The following is an 18,771-nucleotide window of genomic DNA, read 5'->3' as shown; positions in this document are numbered from 1 at the left end:
AATCGGAACTGCTGCTCGTTGGAATGATGCCATTAGTTTTTCAAAGGGTGAGCCTAGCAAGCCTAATTTAATGTTTTTTCTGTTACCTCATCGTCGCGGCCGCCATTTTGTTTTTTCATCGATCTCTTGTTTCACACCTGGTGCTACATGACGATGCTGGTTAACAGTTGGCTACCCTTTTTTGTCATTATCTTTTTCCTTCTTTTAGGCAACGTTTATTTTATTTGGTCTTCTGGTGTTCCCTCCATCGTTGCCATTTCCTCTATGCTTGCAGTTACTGTGGAACATTATTTTTGACACTTGTCTGGACTGGTGTTTTTTCACTTCCTTTGCATTTTTTCCTAAAGTCTTCACTTGGTTTATTTTCAAGGGACTCTGAGTGTCTTTTTAAATATCATCATGCCTCGCGGCAACTCCAGTGGTGCTCGTCCTTCCACCGAGGCGAGTTTAGAGGTCTACAACCCTTTTGATATTCTGCAGGAACACACTGAGGAGAGCATCAAAGACTCTGGTGGCACTAAATCTACTGCACCGCTTACTCCTCGCTTAAGCGCTAAACAAACCTCCAAAATACCTTCTGCGTCACCGTCTACTTCTGGCAAACGGGTAAAAGCTAACCCACCCTCTCCCACCAATTCTTCATCCCCGATATCTATGGAGCTCCTTCTTGACGAGATTTGCGCTCTCAAGCCGCATTTGGAAGAAACGAACGTCAGACTCCAGAATCTGGAGGCCAACTGGTCTCTCACTGAAAAGAGAGTTGGAGACCTAGAAGTACGGGTTGACTCTGTTCAAAATCTCACGGCTCAAGTTCCTCTTCTTTCTAAGGAGGTTGTTCAATTTAGGCAACAGATTGAGAATTTGGAAAATCGAAATAGGCGCAATAACCTGCGCATTTACGGACTAGTTGAAGGCCTTGAAGGTGCTAACCCGATTTCTTTTTTCAAATCTTTTTTACCAACTCTTTTGGGTCTTCCTGAAACACCCTCATTAAATATCCAAAGAGCACATCGCTTAGGTACGTTATCCCGTTCTTCTCCCTCATCATCTACTAAGCCGAGAGGAGTCATTTTGTACTTTTTGGAATATACGGATCTACTCAGAGTACTTCAGGCTGCCAAACAACGTGGGAAAATTACTTATAATGGTTCTACTCTTTTCTTCGCCCAGGATTATGCTAAAGTGACTGCTGATCGTCGGAAAAAGTTCCTGGAGATGAGACCTGCACTGCGCAACATAAACACACGCTACGGTTTATTCCATCCCTGTCTTTTTAAAGTGACTCATAATAATAAAACTACCAGTTATGAGGATCCAATGTTACTTCAGCAATATCTGAACAGTTGCAGAACAGAGTCCATGGAAGTGCCTCAGTCATGATGGTTGTATGTAGTGTAGTAGTATCTGTTTGTTTCACTTTTAGTGATGTTTAGTTTCTCCCCTAATGTTTTTGTACCATTTTGTCGGATTAACTTGTTCCTACTTCTTTCCTCCATCAGGTAGCGATTTTTTGTGGTCCTTCGTCGTTCCCTGTTCTCCTCAACTTGCCTAGCGGATGTCCCTTCCTTACCGTCGCCCTGGAGTCTCCCGTTTCAGTGTCCCGTCTTCCTTATGTGGCTTCACCAACCCCGTTCTTCATTCCTTTTTGTGGTATGTCTACTTGTTATCTTATTTCTTCATTACTTGTGTCTGTCATTTTGTACCTTTATTTTTTGCACCACATGTTTCTTCTTTCCCTTAACACTTATTATTTACTCTTTTTGCTCTTTTCTATGGTCCTTTTTCTATCTCTGTTGTTTCTCTCCTTCTCTGTTTCTAACTCTCAACTTACTCCTTTCATGCCTCTCTGCTTACAGTCTCTTTTCTCCAAGAATTTCTCTTATTTCATATTTCTCTTCTTTATTCTATTATTACTCCTCTAAGAGCAATGTTATTTTCTCTCAAGTTTTTATAAGATGCTTTGTATTTTACTGCCTTTTGTATATATTTGATTCTCATACACCTTTTTGATATAAGTTATATTTGTTAGATGTCCATAACTATACTTACTTGGAATGTTAAAGGTTTGGGTTCCCCCATTAAGCGGCAACGTGTTTTATCCCATTTAGCAAGTTTACAGGGGGATATTGTGTTATTACAGGAAATTCATATAAAAGAAGCCGAAATCACCAAATTACGTCGTAATTGGGTGGGTCATGTTTTCGCATCCCCTGGTTCGGGGAAACGTAATGGTGTTGCTATTCTATGTCATAAACGGTTAAATATCAAAGTTATAAGCCAATCCAATGACTCTGATGGTAGGTGGGTGACTGTATCTTTGTTGATTGATAATATCCCCATAACTATTTTTAATGTATATGCTCCTACCATACAGGATAAATTATTTTGGCCCCAGATGCTCACAGCTTTGATGCAATCTTCTGATGACTATCTAATTTTGGGGGGGGATTGTAACACAATTGTGGATCCTATTATAGATCGAAATTCCAATTGCCACTTTTCGCCCTCTTCCATGCACACTCAATTTACTTCCACTATTTCCCAACGTTCTCTTGTTGACTCCTGGAGACTCTGCCATCCTACACTTAGAGAATACACATACTACTCACCGGTTCATTCTTCCCAATCCCGGATTGATTACATTTTTATTTCTAAGGCCTTGACTCAACATATTCGCCACTCTGAAATAGGTTCTATTCTAATTTCTGATCATGCCCCAGTTTCTTTACGCCTGGATTTACTCCCCCCCATAAAAGGTACTAGAAGGTGGAGGTTCAATAACTCTCTCCTATTAGATCCCAAATTTACCCCAGCCTTCCTCGAATTTTCATCCCTATTCTTTACAGAAAATGAGTCTCCTACAATCTCCCCTCAGGTGTTATGGGACACTTTTAAAGCTGCTTCTAGAGACTTTATTATTTCTTTTGTTTCTCGTAAAAAACGTGCCGCCTCTCAATCCTTACAATCGATTAACTTGCAAATTAAGCAATTGGAACACTCTTATTACTTAACTAAGTCTCATTCTGATTTGGATAAGCTTCTCAAAGCCAAATTCTCATTTAATAAGCTCTCCGCGGAATCTGCAAATTTATTTTTACTCAAATCCAGTGCCAAGTATTATTCTGCACAAAATAAGGCAGGTAATCTTCTTGCCAAATATCTTAAAGTTAAAAGAGAACGTACTAGAATAGAATCTATTGTCTCTTCATCTAATATCACTCTTCATAAGGATGAAGATATTCTACTGGAGTTCACTAATTTTTATCAAAATCTTTATACTCCGGAGTCTCCTCCTCTGTCAACTGACATTGATCACTATTTATCCTCTATCCCTTCCCCTTCCTTTCCAGATATCGATTTTGCCCCTTTGGAAGCAGCTGTTGATCCTAAAGATATTTTGGAATCTATTCAAGTGCTTAAAAAAGGCAAGGCTCCTGGACCAGATGGGTTCACGATAGAATTCTATTTACATTTCTCCAATTTGCTCGTTCCTAAACTCCATCAGTTATTTTCATTCTTTATATCGTCCAAACAATCTGGGGGCTCCTTTCAGGAAGCCTTAATTTGTCTCCTTCCTAAAGAAAATAAGGACCATACCTTATGTAAAAACTATAGGCCTATTTCTCTAATCAATCTGGATTACAAAATATTTGCAAAAATTCTAGCGCTTCGTCTCGACAAGATTTTACCTAAACTAATTGGTAGGGAACAATGCGGTTTCATTAAGGGTCGTCACCTTTCTGACAACACTCGACTCTTTTTTAATGTACTAAGTAAATCCCATTCCTACCAATCTTCTTTAGCTGCTATTGCATTAGACGCCGAGAAGGCATTTGATAGGGTTAACTGGCAATTTATGTTTGCAGTCCTTGTTTGGTTTGGTTTTGGCCCGAAATTCCTTGCATACATCTCTTTATTATACTCCTTTCCTAGGTCCTTTATATTAGCTAACGGTCTTGTATCCTCTTCGTTTCCCCTCTTTAGAGGTGTACGACAGGGGTGTCCCCTCTCTCCTCTTCTTTTTATTTTAGCATTAGAACCCTTCTTGACAAAAATCCGAGAGAATAAAGACATCACCGGTTTTCCTTATGGGGATAAACATTTGAAACTTTCTGCCTATGCGGACGATATACTTTTATTTATTTCTAACCCACAATCCTCTATTCCATCATTTTTATCTGAAGTTTCTGAATTTGCGAAAGTATCAGGTTATAAACTTAATGTTGATAAGTGTGAAATTCTCCCTCTAAATAAATGTTGTCTCCATGTAGATTTTTTGGCCTCTTCTTTTCATTGGAGCCCTTCTAAGATTAAGTATTTAGGATTGTGGTTTCAATCCTCAGTTAAGGACACTGTAGCGCTAAATCTTAAAAATCTATTAACAACTCTAAAAGACTCTACAACTCGGTGGCATCCCTTGTTTTTATCCTGGTGGGGAAGACTGGACTCTATTAAAATGATGTTAGTTCCAATAATCTTGTTTTATCTTTCTAATCTTCCAATTAATATCCCTAAATCTTGCTATAAAAATATTTACTCCATCTTATCACAATTCTTATGGCACCAGAAGAAAGCTAGGATGTCTTTTGCAAAACTTAAATGTCCTAAGCAGTTGGGTGGAGTTAACTTTCCGGATTTTGCTTCTTATCATATCTCATTCTTTCTTATACATTCTGTTTCCCTATTATCTGACCAGTTATCTGATATTACTTCTCAACCTTTGTGGGTAGACGTCGAATCTTCTTTCTTTCACCCCTTCAATTTTGAAGAGTTTGTGTCACTGTCTCATATTCCCAAGAGATTCTCTCTTCCTATTCTTAAAAACTCACGGAAAATGTTTTCTCCTCTTTTCCTGGACGGTTTAGATGATCGATCGCGTTTCTTGCAATCTTCCTTGTGGTATAACCCCCTTATTAAAATAAGAAATAGGATGCTTTTTTGGGAGGACTGGAGGGATCTTGGTCTTAGTTGGACTCACCAACGTTTTCACGAAGGTACTTGTGTTTCCTTTTCTGTTCTTCAATCTCGTTTTTCTTTACCAATTTCCTTTGAACTTAAATATAACCTATTGAGTGCAGCTGCACAAAATAGTTATGATTCCCTTTCTGACTCCATCACCCCTACCAACTCTTCTCCTCTTCATCTCCCCTATCTGCTTGCTTCTTCTTCTGCTTCCCAAGTTTACAAGAAGTTACGGGATACCTCTAACACCCGAGATAAATCTAAAGTAGAAAACGACTGGGAATCAGATTTGGAGGACTATTTTTCTGTTTCCACATGGCAAAAAATGTGGCTTAAGATAAGGAAGTCATCTAGAGCAGCCAACACAACTCAAACTTTATTTTTTATATACAATAGACTCTTGATTACTCCTGCTAGATTAAATAGGATTGACCCCTCTATTCCCTCCACTTGCTGGTCTTGTTCAGCTTCAATGGCAGATCTTAAACATATGTTATTTACATGCCCTGTAATTTATACATTTTGGAATGATGTGTGGCAACAGATCAACAACATTTTTTGTACACATTTTCCCTTTAATTTTTCACATATTTTCTTAGGCAGTATCTCAGACATATGGTCCTCGTCCACTTCTAGCACTTCCATTATTGACCTACTTATAGCTGTAGCGTTTCAACAGATTACCAAATCTTGGAAGGAGGCCTCAAAAGTCTTGTTTCAAGCGTGGTGGTATGGGGTCTGTTATCACCATAGGTTAGACAGGGCCTATGTTTACCCCATTACATTGGCTATTAAACGTGACTTACTATGGGTGCCAATCACAAATTTTTTTAATGTAGTTGCACGATCCATACCCTCCCATACTCCTTCTGCGGAAGAAGTTCCCAAGCCTCCATGAAATACCTCTGATGGTTTCAAGTATATATACATATAGAGTGTTTTATATTTATTTGTGCATTGTTATTGGAGAAGTTCTTGTGCATTTAATATATCTGTATACTCTTTTTGCATATTTCTATATACCAATGATTACCTTCTTAATATATATGTTTTGCTCTGTTAATTGATCATCCTTACTCCTTTCCCTTTCTTTTTCCTTCCTCCTTTATTTATTTCTTCCCCTCACTTATGACAATAATAATATTTTAGTTTAATTCTACATATGTTTTGTTCTATTATAATCTGTTGTACTTAAATTTCAATAAACTTTCATTTTAAAACTAAAAAACATTGGCACTTGGACAGGCAACGCCAAAACAGCCAGTACACAGTTTGCAAACTGTGGCCACTGACATAGCTTTTCATGCCAATACTGGTGCACATGAAGATTGCGATTCTCTGGGACCGGTTCTGCAACAAATGCTTTGAACTGGGCGCATATGCCCTCAGAGTTATTGAAGCGGTCAAAAATGAAGCAGCAATTTTGTAAGTCCAGAGAAAATTCCCCTTCAAGGAAGGGATCTAGAACTTGTGCAGAGTACCGCAGTGAGGCTTTATTGACTTCAAAATACCATGGTTGGTGAAGGGATATTTCTATGCATCATTGCAAGCCGTTTCTCAAACATTGTAAAATAAAATTTCCTGAATTAATCCTCAACATTTCTTTGCTTACCAAGTGGCAAGCACTCTAATATGGAACGTGTTGCAGTGTCACTAAGAGTGTAGCCCAGCCTATTCTCAAGGAGATGTTTCACATCTACACTAATTATGCTGAACACCTGGTAAATAAGGATGCTTTCAGACTCAAGTTTTTTTTATTATATCCACTACAGCAGTCATGTTTTCCTGTAAAAATCTAAGAATGCAGTAGAGTGTACTTTTTTTCACATCACTATCAATATGCGACCAGAGATCCTCACATTTCTTGTCTTTGGCATCTTCACTCAGCAACAAATTCTGTAAACGGTTGCCACATAGATAATATAGCATTTACTGCCCCTAGGACTGACAACAACCAGCTAAAGGACACCGTTAAGATTACTCTTTCTTTGATACCACACAAAGCACAAAATTAGAAATATTTGCGTTTTGATTCCCACGCATAAGAAAACAGTGCCCCAGAATGGACTAAAATGTCAATAGCGTTCTTCATTAACTCTGAAGATTGTTAAGATGCTTTCAGTATACCATCTAGAATGTGGCAAGGATCTGTTAGAGGGAAGCACTTCAGCTCAGGTACCGATTGTGACAGGTCATCATGCAAAATTTTATATACGTAGCTGATTCACTGAAAATACAAACAATATCACTCTAATCTTTGAACTTGTTATGAACGTTCTGCAGCAGCATTCTAAGTGACACTGCGTTCCATGTTTTCCAAATGTCTGGAGTTATGTTTTCACCACTATCTCAGATGCTTGGTGACAGCATTCTTTTCACATATACCTGTCACTAAACTTTGCATTGAATATTTAAAGTCTGGAGGGTTTGGTAACTCACCTACTATCAATACAGACGCACTAAAAAGGGGGACTGATGTGTCAAAGGGTTTTACCCCTTCTCTGTGGGTAAATGTGCTGGTCCATATTGGGAACGATTGTTATGAAACCAGCCATTTCATCTAAAGAATCAAACGTAGCCAAAATATCAAATATGATTTTGTTATTTCCTGATTATCTACAGTTTATAAAATAATCAAACAAGACTTCAAACATGCTTCTAAACCCTGCATCTTTAGACCAAAGACCACAAAATGAAAAAGCAACGATATTTTAGTGACATCCCTAAACAACAAAACTCAAGCAGAATAATGTTAGCCCAGTCTTTCTTACTGCTACCTTGTATAACAAAGTTACAGTGTATTGGCCCCTTCAGGAAGAAATGAAAATGACTCTTTAACTCTCCTTTTCCTCTCTTCGAATGGCATTTAGTTTATGGTTGTGCAGGTTTTTATTCAGTGTTTATATGTTTACACCGGTGAGGGCTATTTCCCTTTCTGTGGAGTGTTATCAGGTATCATAGGTTTAAACCTAAAACAGGATAGCCTAGTTATGTTATGTTATTAAGATTTATTCAGCGCACGAATACCAAATGGTGTCTTGGCGCTAACAGTCCAGAAGCAAGTTAGTGCACTATTTATTAAATGGCCAGGTCTTAAGGGCTTTCCTGAAGGATGTTAAAGAAGGAAGACTTCTGATAGAGATGGGGAGGGGTTCCAGAGCCTCGTAGCACCCACAGTGAAGCCCCAGTTAGCCTTGCAAAATTTCTGAAAGAGCATCAATTTCGCCCCTTCAGACTGAAGGCATTTATTTGGGGGGGTACCAATGCAATGATCACATCAAAAACTGCGAGCCAGTAACGTGTAGTGCCTTGTATGTAATACATAAGGCTTTAAACGTAATGTGACAGCATTCTGGATCATCTGCAGCCTGTGTAACTGCTTCTCAGGCATTCTGAGATAGAGCCCATTGCAATAATCCAGTTTGGCAAGGACTAAGGATGTAACCAGGGTGTAAGGGTGCAAGGATGTAAGGGGAGAGGAGTTGGCCTAACGGCTAGGGCGCTCGACCTCGGACCTGGGGAACTGGGTTCGAGTCTCGGTAATGACGCTGAACATCCTGTGATTCTGGGCAAGTCACTTACTCTCCCCGGGCCTAACAAAAAAATGAATGTGTGTCCTCATGTAACGTAACTGGTGCTATGTAAAGCACTGATACCTGATTGGATTCGGGTCAAGTTTGCGCTATATAAAACTCTGCAAAAAAAAAATTAATTTTCCTACTGTCTGCTGGGTTCAAAGGTAAGATTTTCTTGTTCACCTTGAGTAGGAAAAAGCTGGTTGATGAAACTGCTTTGACTTGAGCTTCAAAGTTCAGCTTCTCATTTATAATCATTCCCATATTTTTTGCTTTGGGGACCGGGATAGGTACTGCTCCCAATTCCTCCGGCCACCAGACCTGTGACCAGCTAGCGGAGTGGTTACCAAACAGGATTATCTCAGTTTTTCCTGAGTTAAGGCTTAGGCAGGGGGAACTCATCCATGACTCGACTGTCAGCATGCAATCCCTAAATCTTTTTACCGGCAGCACGATTCTTTTACAAATGGACAAAACAATTTGAGTGTTGTTGGCATAGGATGTTGAAGCCATCCCAAAGGATATGATTTATGTAGCCAATTCAGCCACGTAAACATTAAAAAGTGTAGGGCTCATTGAAGAGCCATGAGGGACCCCACAAGGGGGATTGAAGGACGGGGAAACATAATTGCCCAATGCAATTGATTGTATCCTGTCAGATAGAAAAGAAGAGACCAATGCTAATGCATTGTCCGTGATGCCAAGTGTATTCAGAAGGTTAAGTAACAGGTTATGGTCAACCGTGTCGAACGCTGCCGAGAGGTAGAGCAGCATGAGGGCCGCGGCACCTCCTGCATCTAAAACTGCTCTAATTTCATCTGTAGCTTTTATTAGGGCAGTTTTGGTGCTGTGCTCTCCCCTGAATCCAAATTGGGACTCGTCCAAGAAATTGTGTTCATGTAAATATAGTGTAAGCTGATTGTTCATGATTTTTTCCACTAATTTGGCTGGGAGTGGAAGACGCAAAATAGGCCTCTAATTATTTGGATCAGCTGCATCAAGGATTGGTTTTTTCAAAAGGGGTAAAATCGATGCCCTCTTCCAAATGGTGGGAAAGACACCTTCCATAAACATAGAGTTAAAAACGGAGGTTAGGCTGGGGCCAAGGATCTCAGGGACCTGTCTGAAAATTGTGGGAGGAAAAGGGTCATGGTGAGAGCCCGATTTGGCCTGTAGAATATGAGTTGTTACCTCGTCCACAGTTATTGATCTAAACTCAGTAAAAGCGGGCGCACTAGGGGGTCGAGGGATTACTAAATCATGAATTTAAGATCTTGTCCCGTTTTCAGAGGTAATATAGATTTGTTCCACTTTATTGTGCAAATGCTGAGCTAGTGCGTTAAAAAAGACCTGAGAATGGTCAGTCACCTTTCTTTCAGGGAGTGTGGACAGTTTGATCACCACCCGAAACAGCTCTTTAGTAGAATTTTCCACCTCCTTGATTTGTTTGGCGAAGTAGGAACATTTTTCTGTTAAGAATAGATTTTTATAATTTGATAATAGAATCTTGTACTTGGCAAGCTCATGTTCATTATAGTTTGATCTCCAACATCTCTCTTGTCATCTACACTCTTGTTTTTTAGATCTCAAGTCGCTGACTCGGTTTTTCTATTACTTGAGGGTTTTTTGAGGGGAGCTTTATTATTGGCTGTCGACATGAGCCATTGATTGAATTGAAAGGAAACATGTTCCGCCTTTCCAGGCATTTTGCGAGCACGAAAGCTGGAAACTGAGCAGGTTATCAACTTGTTTCCAGTTGCGGTAGGATCTAGTCACTGTCTATGCACTGTCAAATGCTTACTTTGATGGGTGAGGACTTTGTTCCAGCAGCTGGGGAGAAAAGTAATTAACTCAGCCAAGCAGGGTCACAAAAGGACTGGGCTCTGATCCTGAGCTGAGTCAGAGAAATATGACATTCCTGGATAACCTATAAGCTGTACTGATATGCTTTTGAACTTCGCAGAATGTTTTTTTTCACACAGTATACTGCATACATTGGTCCCACTCTGAAGTCTGTGGCCTCCAGGGAACTGGTGCTGTGCCCTAACGCAGCCTTTCCCATAGGAGTATAATGGAGTGTCACTACAGTCAAAGACAGTAAAGCACATTGACTTTCCCTACATGTGTACCCACTCCATTATAATGCCTATTTCAGGTCACTGACCGACTCTGCATAGTCCCTTCTGCACCAGGCTACCTGTGCACAGTTCCTGGGCTGTGCACAACAAGAGTCTCACAGGTGCAGCCCTCACACGTGCGCACACACATGTGCACACATGTTCACATGTAAGCAGTCCATGTTCACATGTAAGAAGCCCATGTTACCATGGCTGTGTCAAGGTGGACACTGCCGGTAAACACATTCCAGTCGATTTTACCCTGAGTTTACCATGGGTAAGTCCCAAGTTGTGAGAGGATGTCGTCTTACGGCTAGACTGCCGACTTTGGAGCTGGAAAACCATGGTTTGAGCCTCGGGGTCGACTCCACATCCTGTGATTCTGAGCAAATCACTTAATCTCCCCGTGCCCACCAAAAAAAAAAAAATTAATATGGCCTTGTGTAACGTAACTGGTGCTTATGTAAAGTGCTCCAATACCTTCTGCAAAACAAAAAAATAAGTTATGAGGCTCTCCCACAGTAAAAGGTCAAAAGCAGGCGATCAAAAAGCGAAAAAATCAGGCAGATTATATGGTCAGAACCACCTTCTCACAAATGTTAAAATATGCTGCGTTGCCTTCTGCAAAACTAAAATAACTGGCAAATTGTAAAATGCTGGGGATGTCATTGTGGAGAGGGAGGAGGACATAACAGATTATGCGGTTTCTCAAACACATGGTGTGGGGAAAATGACCAGATGGATTTTGTGTCCTTTCTTTCACTGTGGTTGAACTTCTTTTGTATGGCATCTGCTTGAAGTGTACAATCTTTGCAACGTAACACGATCCTCATGAGAATTTTAAATTTTTAAGTGTAAAAAGTGGAGAACCAACACATTTTTTTACATAATAACAGCGTACTGTGTAAAACCTTAGGAACTTAGTGGTTTCTGCCCTTTTGCCATGTGCATATTACCTGCTAAAATTATTTTAAGAGCAGTGTAGCGAGAGACTAATATCCGCTAAGAAATAAATCTAGCTCAAGTCCTCAGCTCCCTGGGTACCATCCGGTTGTTAGATGGATAGTGTAACAACAGAGCCAGCAGTAAACCGCAGGAATGGAAGGCAGCTAGCAAGAGGTTTTATTGTTCTTCCAATAGAGCCTCAGAGTAAAGGGCAGTGATTTGTGGGGGCGCCTGCTAAATTAATTTGTTGTCGCTTTATGTGGTGTTTCAGAGGAAAGAAAGAAGTAATTGACAAAATGGAAGTAATACTGTGCAAGCGACAGTGATTATATTCCAGCCAATGCAAACAGAAAGAACACCGGAGGAGACCAAATGACAGCTGAGCTTTCACACTGAGAACTGTGTGAAATAAACTGCACAGTCTGTGACAGCTTGGGAAGAGTGTGAGATTGGAGTGGAAATATAAGAATCCCAAGGCAGAGCTAGACGTCAAGGTACAGAGTTACTTGACTTACACAACCTGGAAAAATGAGCCTTTTGTAAAAAATAAACAGTGAATCATAAACCAGTCGAAAACTGGTGTGCTCCCGCTAAAACGGTACCTCAGTATGCAGGAGGCTAACATTTAAAGGACTTCTTAGAACTGGATAGCAAATCAAATGTGTACTGCTTAGTTATTTTTTGACAGTACCATCTAACGATTCGAATTAGGGATTCAGAAATCGTTAATGGCGATTTGCTGATCTTATGAACAATCTGCCACATGCATCAAGCTAAGCAATTGCGATTCCTTAATAGCGATTAGTAAGGAATCGCTAATAAGGAATTGCAATTGCCTGTGTATGTAGGTTTTGCAAAAATAAATTGCGATTCCTACACATTTCCTATTAGCGATTCGCAAATTGCAATTCGCTTTTAGGGAATGCTTTCCCATTCATTCCTATGAGCCTAGAGGCCCATGGGAATGAATGTGAAACCATTTGCAATTACCAAATACGTAGTCACAAATTGTAAAAGCAATTTCAAGGGTGCCAAGGGGCCAAAAGGCCACCCTGATGCACCCCCAAAATTGGCATTTGTGCACATGTGGCGCACACACATGTCCTAAGGGCATGTGTGTGCGCCACATGGCACTTAGAAAAATGCAATTTTGTGCATTTTTGTAAGGAATTGCAAATTACTATCAACTTGAAGTTGACGGTAATTTGCGATTCCTTAATGCAAAGTCGCATTCTGAGAATGTTTCTTACATTGCATTTAGGGAATCGCAAATTGCGATTCCCTAACTGCATTCGCAAAATAGGTCACCACAAATTTTGCGATTATCTATTTTGCGAACGTCTTTGGGCTTGATGCATCTCAAAAGGAATCTGCGAATCGGCCTGTTTGCGACTGGTAATTAGCTTGATGCATAGGCCCTAAAACATTCACAATTAGCGAATAGTTGCAGAATGGGCTTCTTTATTCATGAATTACAATAAAGTGGATGCAGGTGATACACAGATGCAACATATAAAAAGAGGCTGAGAATGCTTCAGTTTCTTGGCTGTGTTATATACTGTGGTGAAGTAAGCCCATGTTTTGGTTGCAAAGAAGAGGAGAAGGAAGCAAGAGAGAATTTTGTAAGGTTAGAGGTACATTCTGTAACCAAACAGTGGAGGAAAAGTACACCAAATACAGATTCAATACTAGGGTTATTTTAGACCTAATAGTTGAGCTGCTTCTATTAGCACAGACTCACATAGAAGCCAGACAATTGCAACCCATATTCAGGTTTTGTGCTACATTTTTTGGTGTCAGTGACCTACCAGACTATTGTGGCAGAGGCAGGAGAAATTTCCTAGAGCGTAGTCTCTAGTCTGAAATTGTATTTAATGGTGCTTAAGATGAATACTAATATACTATTTCCAAGTGCACCATGGGAGCTTTATGACACCAAGGTTGTTTTCTGATTGCTGTTTTCCCCAGGGAGTTGAGTGTATTAATTGTACGCCATTTTGCAAAATGTCCACATTCTAAAACAGAACTTACTGTACAGAAATAGGAAACTTGCCACTCCTTAAGTACACAGATAGTCTGTACCAGTCAGTGTGGCATTACAGACCTTGTTGCACACAGTTCTAAAGGTATAATTATGGAAAACATACTAAAGAGATCTTTCCAGGTCAGATCGCCTGGTTTCAATACCTGTTCCACCTTCGAATTCGATGCATCAAGGCACTCTTGCAAATTGGGAAAATCTTTTGTAAAAGCATATAAGAGTAACTTGGTCCGTGGTCAATGAAATTTCTAAGCTGCCGTTCCTGAGACTTCCCTGATAGGGAGAACCTTACTAGGGGTACTGGGAGACTCTAGAACTATCAATTGACCGGGTGTATTTGTAGAAGTCCCATTCCCAGGCAGTGGGTTTTCTGTAACTGTCTGACATGTGTCTGATTTTGTATTGTCAATCTATTTTTCTTTTGTTGTCTACTACCTTCATTTATCTCTTGTTCCTATTTGTCCACCTGATTCCTCGATTCCTGTATCTTTGGTGACAGTTCATCTTTCCAACTCCAAGCTTCTTCCCTATCCCATTCTCCTTTACCCAACACTACACAGTAATTTGTTAATTCAGTGTCACAATGTGCTACGAGTAGCTCTTTATCACTGGGCTGCAGCTGAGCAAAGAAAAGTATTGCTACAAACTCGATATTGAAAATCTCCCATTCATTGCTCTTTCCTAAAATGCACCTAGTATTAAATAATCTCCACTTTGTAACAAATGTCAGACTAACTTCCTCCATCTTTGAATCTCTTGGGGTGTTCGACCTGTGCCACGCCCCTTTTTCCTGATCCTACCTTTACCTTTCTTCCTTTTGACAACATTCTCTTTCCAATCATCACCTGCCTTAGTCTAAACTGTAGGGAGGTGAACTTTTATCCAAAAGTCCCTCTATTATTAGATCTGCCTCCTACTCCTGTTGTGGCGCTGAAGGCTGTACCACAAAAGCCTTCCTTTCTGCCAAAGCATCTTTGCACCAGGATTGCTTGATTTTCTGCACACTCTTGAAATCTTGGCCTGTCTAAATTCCTGTAATTCCTGTTTCAATGTATTACATATTATCCCCTCACCTGCTTCCCACACCTCGGTTGTCTGGTATACGTCTCCCATTTATTCAAGCAATAAAACTGTGGCAATCTAATCTTTTTTTCCTGTCTTTTTTCACTATGCAGTGTTGTAAATACTGTATTTTCGCTAAGTCAAAAGTTCCTTTTAAAGTCAATTGCAAATAAATATTGTCCTCAGGCTCTCGGGGAGCTCTTCTCAAGCAGCCAAGCTAAAAATAAGATTAAAAAAATCCTTCTGGTGCGGATCACCAGAGAGACCTCCAAAGTGTCGGCCAATGGCCGAAAGATGCACTGAGGAGGTTATGCACATGTCGGCCATTTGCTGACACCAACACTTAAGAAGTTAATCTATCTCAATTACCCCATCCTTTTAAAAAAAAAAACAGTAAATGCATGAAACCTCAATGAGCACAAACTTAACACACTGACCACAACTAGGAATTAAAAAATGTTCATTAATCTACTAATGTCTTACCTATAACTTTGGGTTCTGGAGTAGCTTGCTACTCACAGCAAAGCGCTTCAATGCTTAGTCAGGGAGACTAAGCACTATATAAATATAATTTACAATTACATTTAACCCAGATGAGATCCCTATAACTGGGAACACTGAAGTTCCATAATAAATTCATAATTACAGCAATAACACAGCACAAATAAATGTCTTTTTCCATCTATATTTTACCTCGTGGTCTAAGATGATATGCAATGGAAACTGTCCACAATTGGGTTATTGGTTGAAAGGGGTGGACTCCTTACTCAGGTAACAACAATACATATCAGGTTGAACCACAAACATTCATTAAATTAACTTCAGCTTAACCCTCTGGTACCTTGGCACAAAGCAGTCAGACTTAACTTAAAGACTATGTGTAAAGTATTTATGCAGCACTCAAACAGTAATAAAGTGAAAACACAACACATGAAAAATCCCTTAGGAATTTAGAAAATAGAGTTAATTTTAATAAATAAAATGATACCAGAACAGCAAAATCTAATCAGTCAAATTGAAGATACTGAATTTTAAAGTTTTTAGTGAAAATAGAGCCAAGAAGCACAAAGCACAGTTATCTAGTCGCACCAGATCGGGCAAAATCAAAGAGAGCTGGCCGACCGTGATGGAGCACCAGTTTGATACAGGGACCAGGTAAGTCCAACTGAAGAGTTACATTCGCAAGTCCAGGGTGGAGAGTTTCCTCCACGCTGGAGATGGTCGCAAGGAGTAGGTCAGGCACAGTAGCAAAAAGAGAACATCAGGCATCGCAGATGGTTGTTGCTGTAGCGTGAAGAGCCGGTTGGGCATCGCGATCGGTCAGTGCAGTAGTTTCACATTGGCAGTCGCTGCTGGCTGTTGTTGCTGTAGTGCAAATTGCAGCTCTTGTATTTCCGGTCATTGCAAACAGCAAGTCTCACCGGAACTTCACATTTGCGGTCAACCCGGACGGGCGAGTCTTGGCGTGAACGGGCTCTTTTGCGGTTATGAGGAGCCCAAACTTCAAGATCTAGACCTTTTCATTCATGAGGAGGTCTCGCTGATGCCAGCCAAGGTCCACGACCCGTGGGCACCTCTTGGAGATCAGGACTCACTCCAGCAGAAGCCAGCAACAGGGCTCAGGCAGGTCCAGTTACAGCACGTCAGTAGGGGTGTTGCAGGGAGGCCTCTGGAAGCCTGTTGTGTCCCTGCAGCTCATACAAGAGGGCATCCAACTGACCCTTGGAATCACTCTGGATAGCCTTGAATCAAGCAGAAAGACAGGACTCAAGCAGCAGTGTTGCTCTAGGGGTTCAAGTCAACTTTCAAGCAGCAGAGCAGTTGTCTGGCAGCAGAACAGTCGTCCTGAATCTTCCAGAGATCCATGAGTGTTCTAATGAGTGTATCTGGGAGTCCAATATTAATACTTGGTACCAGTCTTAGTGTGGGGGGACTGCCTGTCCTAACCCTAATACTGGTTCTGGAAAGTTCTTGCCTCTTCTCTGGTCAAGGCTTCAAACTGTCTAGGGTGAAAAAAGGCCTGGCAGGCCAGGTGTCAAGTTATTTTGTGTGTGCTATAGGCAAAGCCCTGTGATGTGTAATTGGGGCTGGGTTCAGTCCTTTCCCATCCATCCTTTTGGGATGCCCTAGCCTATCTAAACACAAGCCCTCTTTGTCTCACTGTCTAGCAGCAATGTACGAGTTACTTAGCTTCGGTAACAATGTATCTGCTAGAGACGTTGTCTAGCCACAGATTACTTAACTCAGAATATCCCCAGGCATCAGACTGGATCCGGAAAACTTTTTGCAGCAGCACCTTTGCGCGCCGGGGGATGGCGCCACACGACCCTGCCCTGACGTCATTCACTGACATGACGTCAGCGAGGTCATATAAGTCCCTCCCGGCGTGCTGACGTCAGTTTTCTTCAGAGAAACTTTTCCACGGCACAACGCGGAGCCACCAACAAAACTATGAAAGTATGGGAACAGTGTGCGAAGGATGAAAAATCTGTAAAAGAAAGAAGACGGATGGTGCAAAACACCATCTTAAAAGACAGTATCAGACACTGTCTACATATATGAGATGAAGTAAGGGCAGAGCAAAGCTCTGAGAAAAAACCCCGCAAGCGAAGCATGGACCCTCTCCAAAGGCTGAGTAACAAGGGAAGAACATTGCAATAGGCAAGATAGATTGTTATTACCATGTAGAACTGCGCCAACCAACAAGGACGGGACACAGGAAGAACAACAGTCTACTGCGAGAAGGTATGAAAAGAATGGTATTCCCCTATATTCTGGGAAGGCCGAAACATAGCCTAGCAGATCCCCAAAGAAGGCGACTATAGAGGAGACAAGAGTCCTGACTCAATGGAGAAGGAGGAAGGGAGGGAAGCAACAGGAGAAGAAGAAGAACTCCTGATGAAGCCAAATGAAAAGGCAGCGTTTTACAGGAAAGTAGCCACCTGGAGGGAGGCAGCCTCATATGACAATTCTTAAAGAGGGCACAACAATGTGAGCACCCTGAAAGAAAAACAATGGCAACTGAAAGGAGACAAAGTGGAGAAACCCACCTGGCAAGGTCCTCGCAGAACGAGAAGGATGGGTGGGCGTTAAGGAATCTACGGCTAGACAACGTCTCTACCAGATACATCGTTACCGAAGGTAAGTAACTTGTACATTTGATAGAGACATCTACCCGCAGATTCCTTAATTTAGAATAGATACCACAGCCATACCCCCAGGGGGAGGTGGGTCTGCGACAGAACAACATAAAGTGCCCGAAGCACTGAGCCGGCAACAGAGTGACGGACCATGGAGAAGGCTATGGCGGAACAGCCAGACAGCTACCCAAGTGGCTCAAAAGAGCAAAAGACAAAACACCCCAAACTGCCAGAATAGCGTGACACCATACCCGTAAGAGTATGAGATGCATAAACAGCACTAGCCATATGCCAGAACAGAAGAGAGAATCCAGAACGAAAGATGGAGAAGGACTACTCCCAGCTCAAAGGTGCATTAAGTAGACACCAACGAAAGCAAGAGGATAACAAGAAGAAATGTAACCAGAGCCTACTAGGCTAGCCCACGCAAGGGAGGCCGGAGAGGCCACAGTCAGGAAGCAAAGGGCAGAGGCAGGAACCGAGCAACATTGTAGAAGAGCAGACGGGAACATAGACGCGTCAAGGGCACACATAGTCACCAACAGGCGTGACAGGGGTGAATAGTATAACTCTGAAGCCCGCTGAAGCGGACCACAACTAAAACATGCACTGGTACTGCGGCTTACAGTGAACCACTCGGTTCACTGTAAGCCGCAGTACCAGGCAGAATCCCGTGCATCATCACGTCGCCTCCATTATCCATAGCATTGTTTGGACCTCGCTTAATTGTGGAATTACTTTCTCACCCAGTAATCCTGCCTGCCTTAAATCGGTGAATAATTGTTCCCGTGGCTCCGGCACTTCCGCGCCATTGCCCTCCAGCTCTCACCGTTGAGCTCTCACCTTAGTTGCTCCCGTCATTGAACGGCTTTTTGCTCTCTTACGAGAACAGGCAATTTCGTTCACTATCAGGCTTGTACACATCAAAG

General features: G+C 41.4%; 1 protein-coding gene across 1 annotated transcript in view; it reads left to right on the top strand.

Annotated features, from left to right (window-relative positions):
- Positions 1 to 18,771, top strand: part of LOC146801981 (uncharacterized) — a 114,810-nt gene that overhangs the window by 44,677 nt on the left and 51,362 nt on the right. The window contains exon 3 of the mRNA XM_085623723.1: positions 1,500 to 1,650. Within this exon, the coding sequence (XP_085479849.1) occupies positions 1,500 to 1,650 (151 nt within the window). The remainder of the gene's footprint in view (positions 1 to 1,499; positions 1,651 to 18,771) is intronic.

The sequence above is a fragment of the Triturus cristatus genome, chromosome 8, assembly GCF_964204655.1.
Source record: "Triturus cristatus chromosome 8, aTriCri1.1, whole genome shotgun sequence".
In the NCBI taxonomy this organism is placed as follows: domain Eukaryota; kingdom Metazoa; phylum Chordata; class Amphibia; order Caudata; family Salamandridae; genus Triturus; species Triturus cristatus.
Note: the sequence above shows the minus strand (reverse complement) of the source record. Positions and strands in the feature narration are given on the sequence as shown.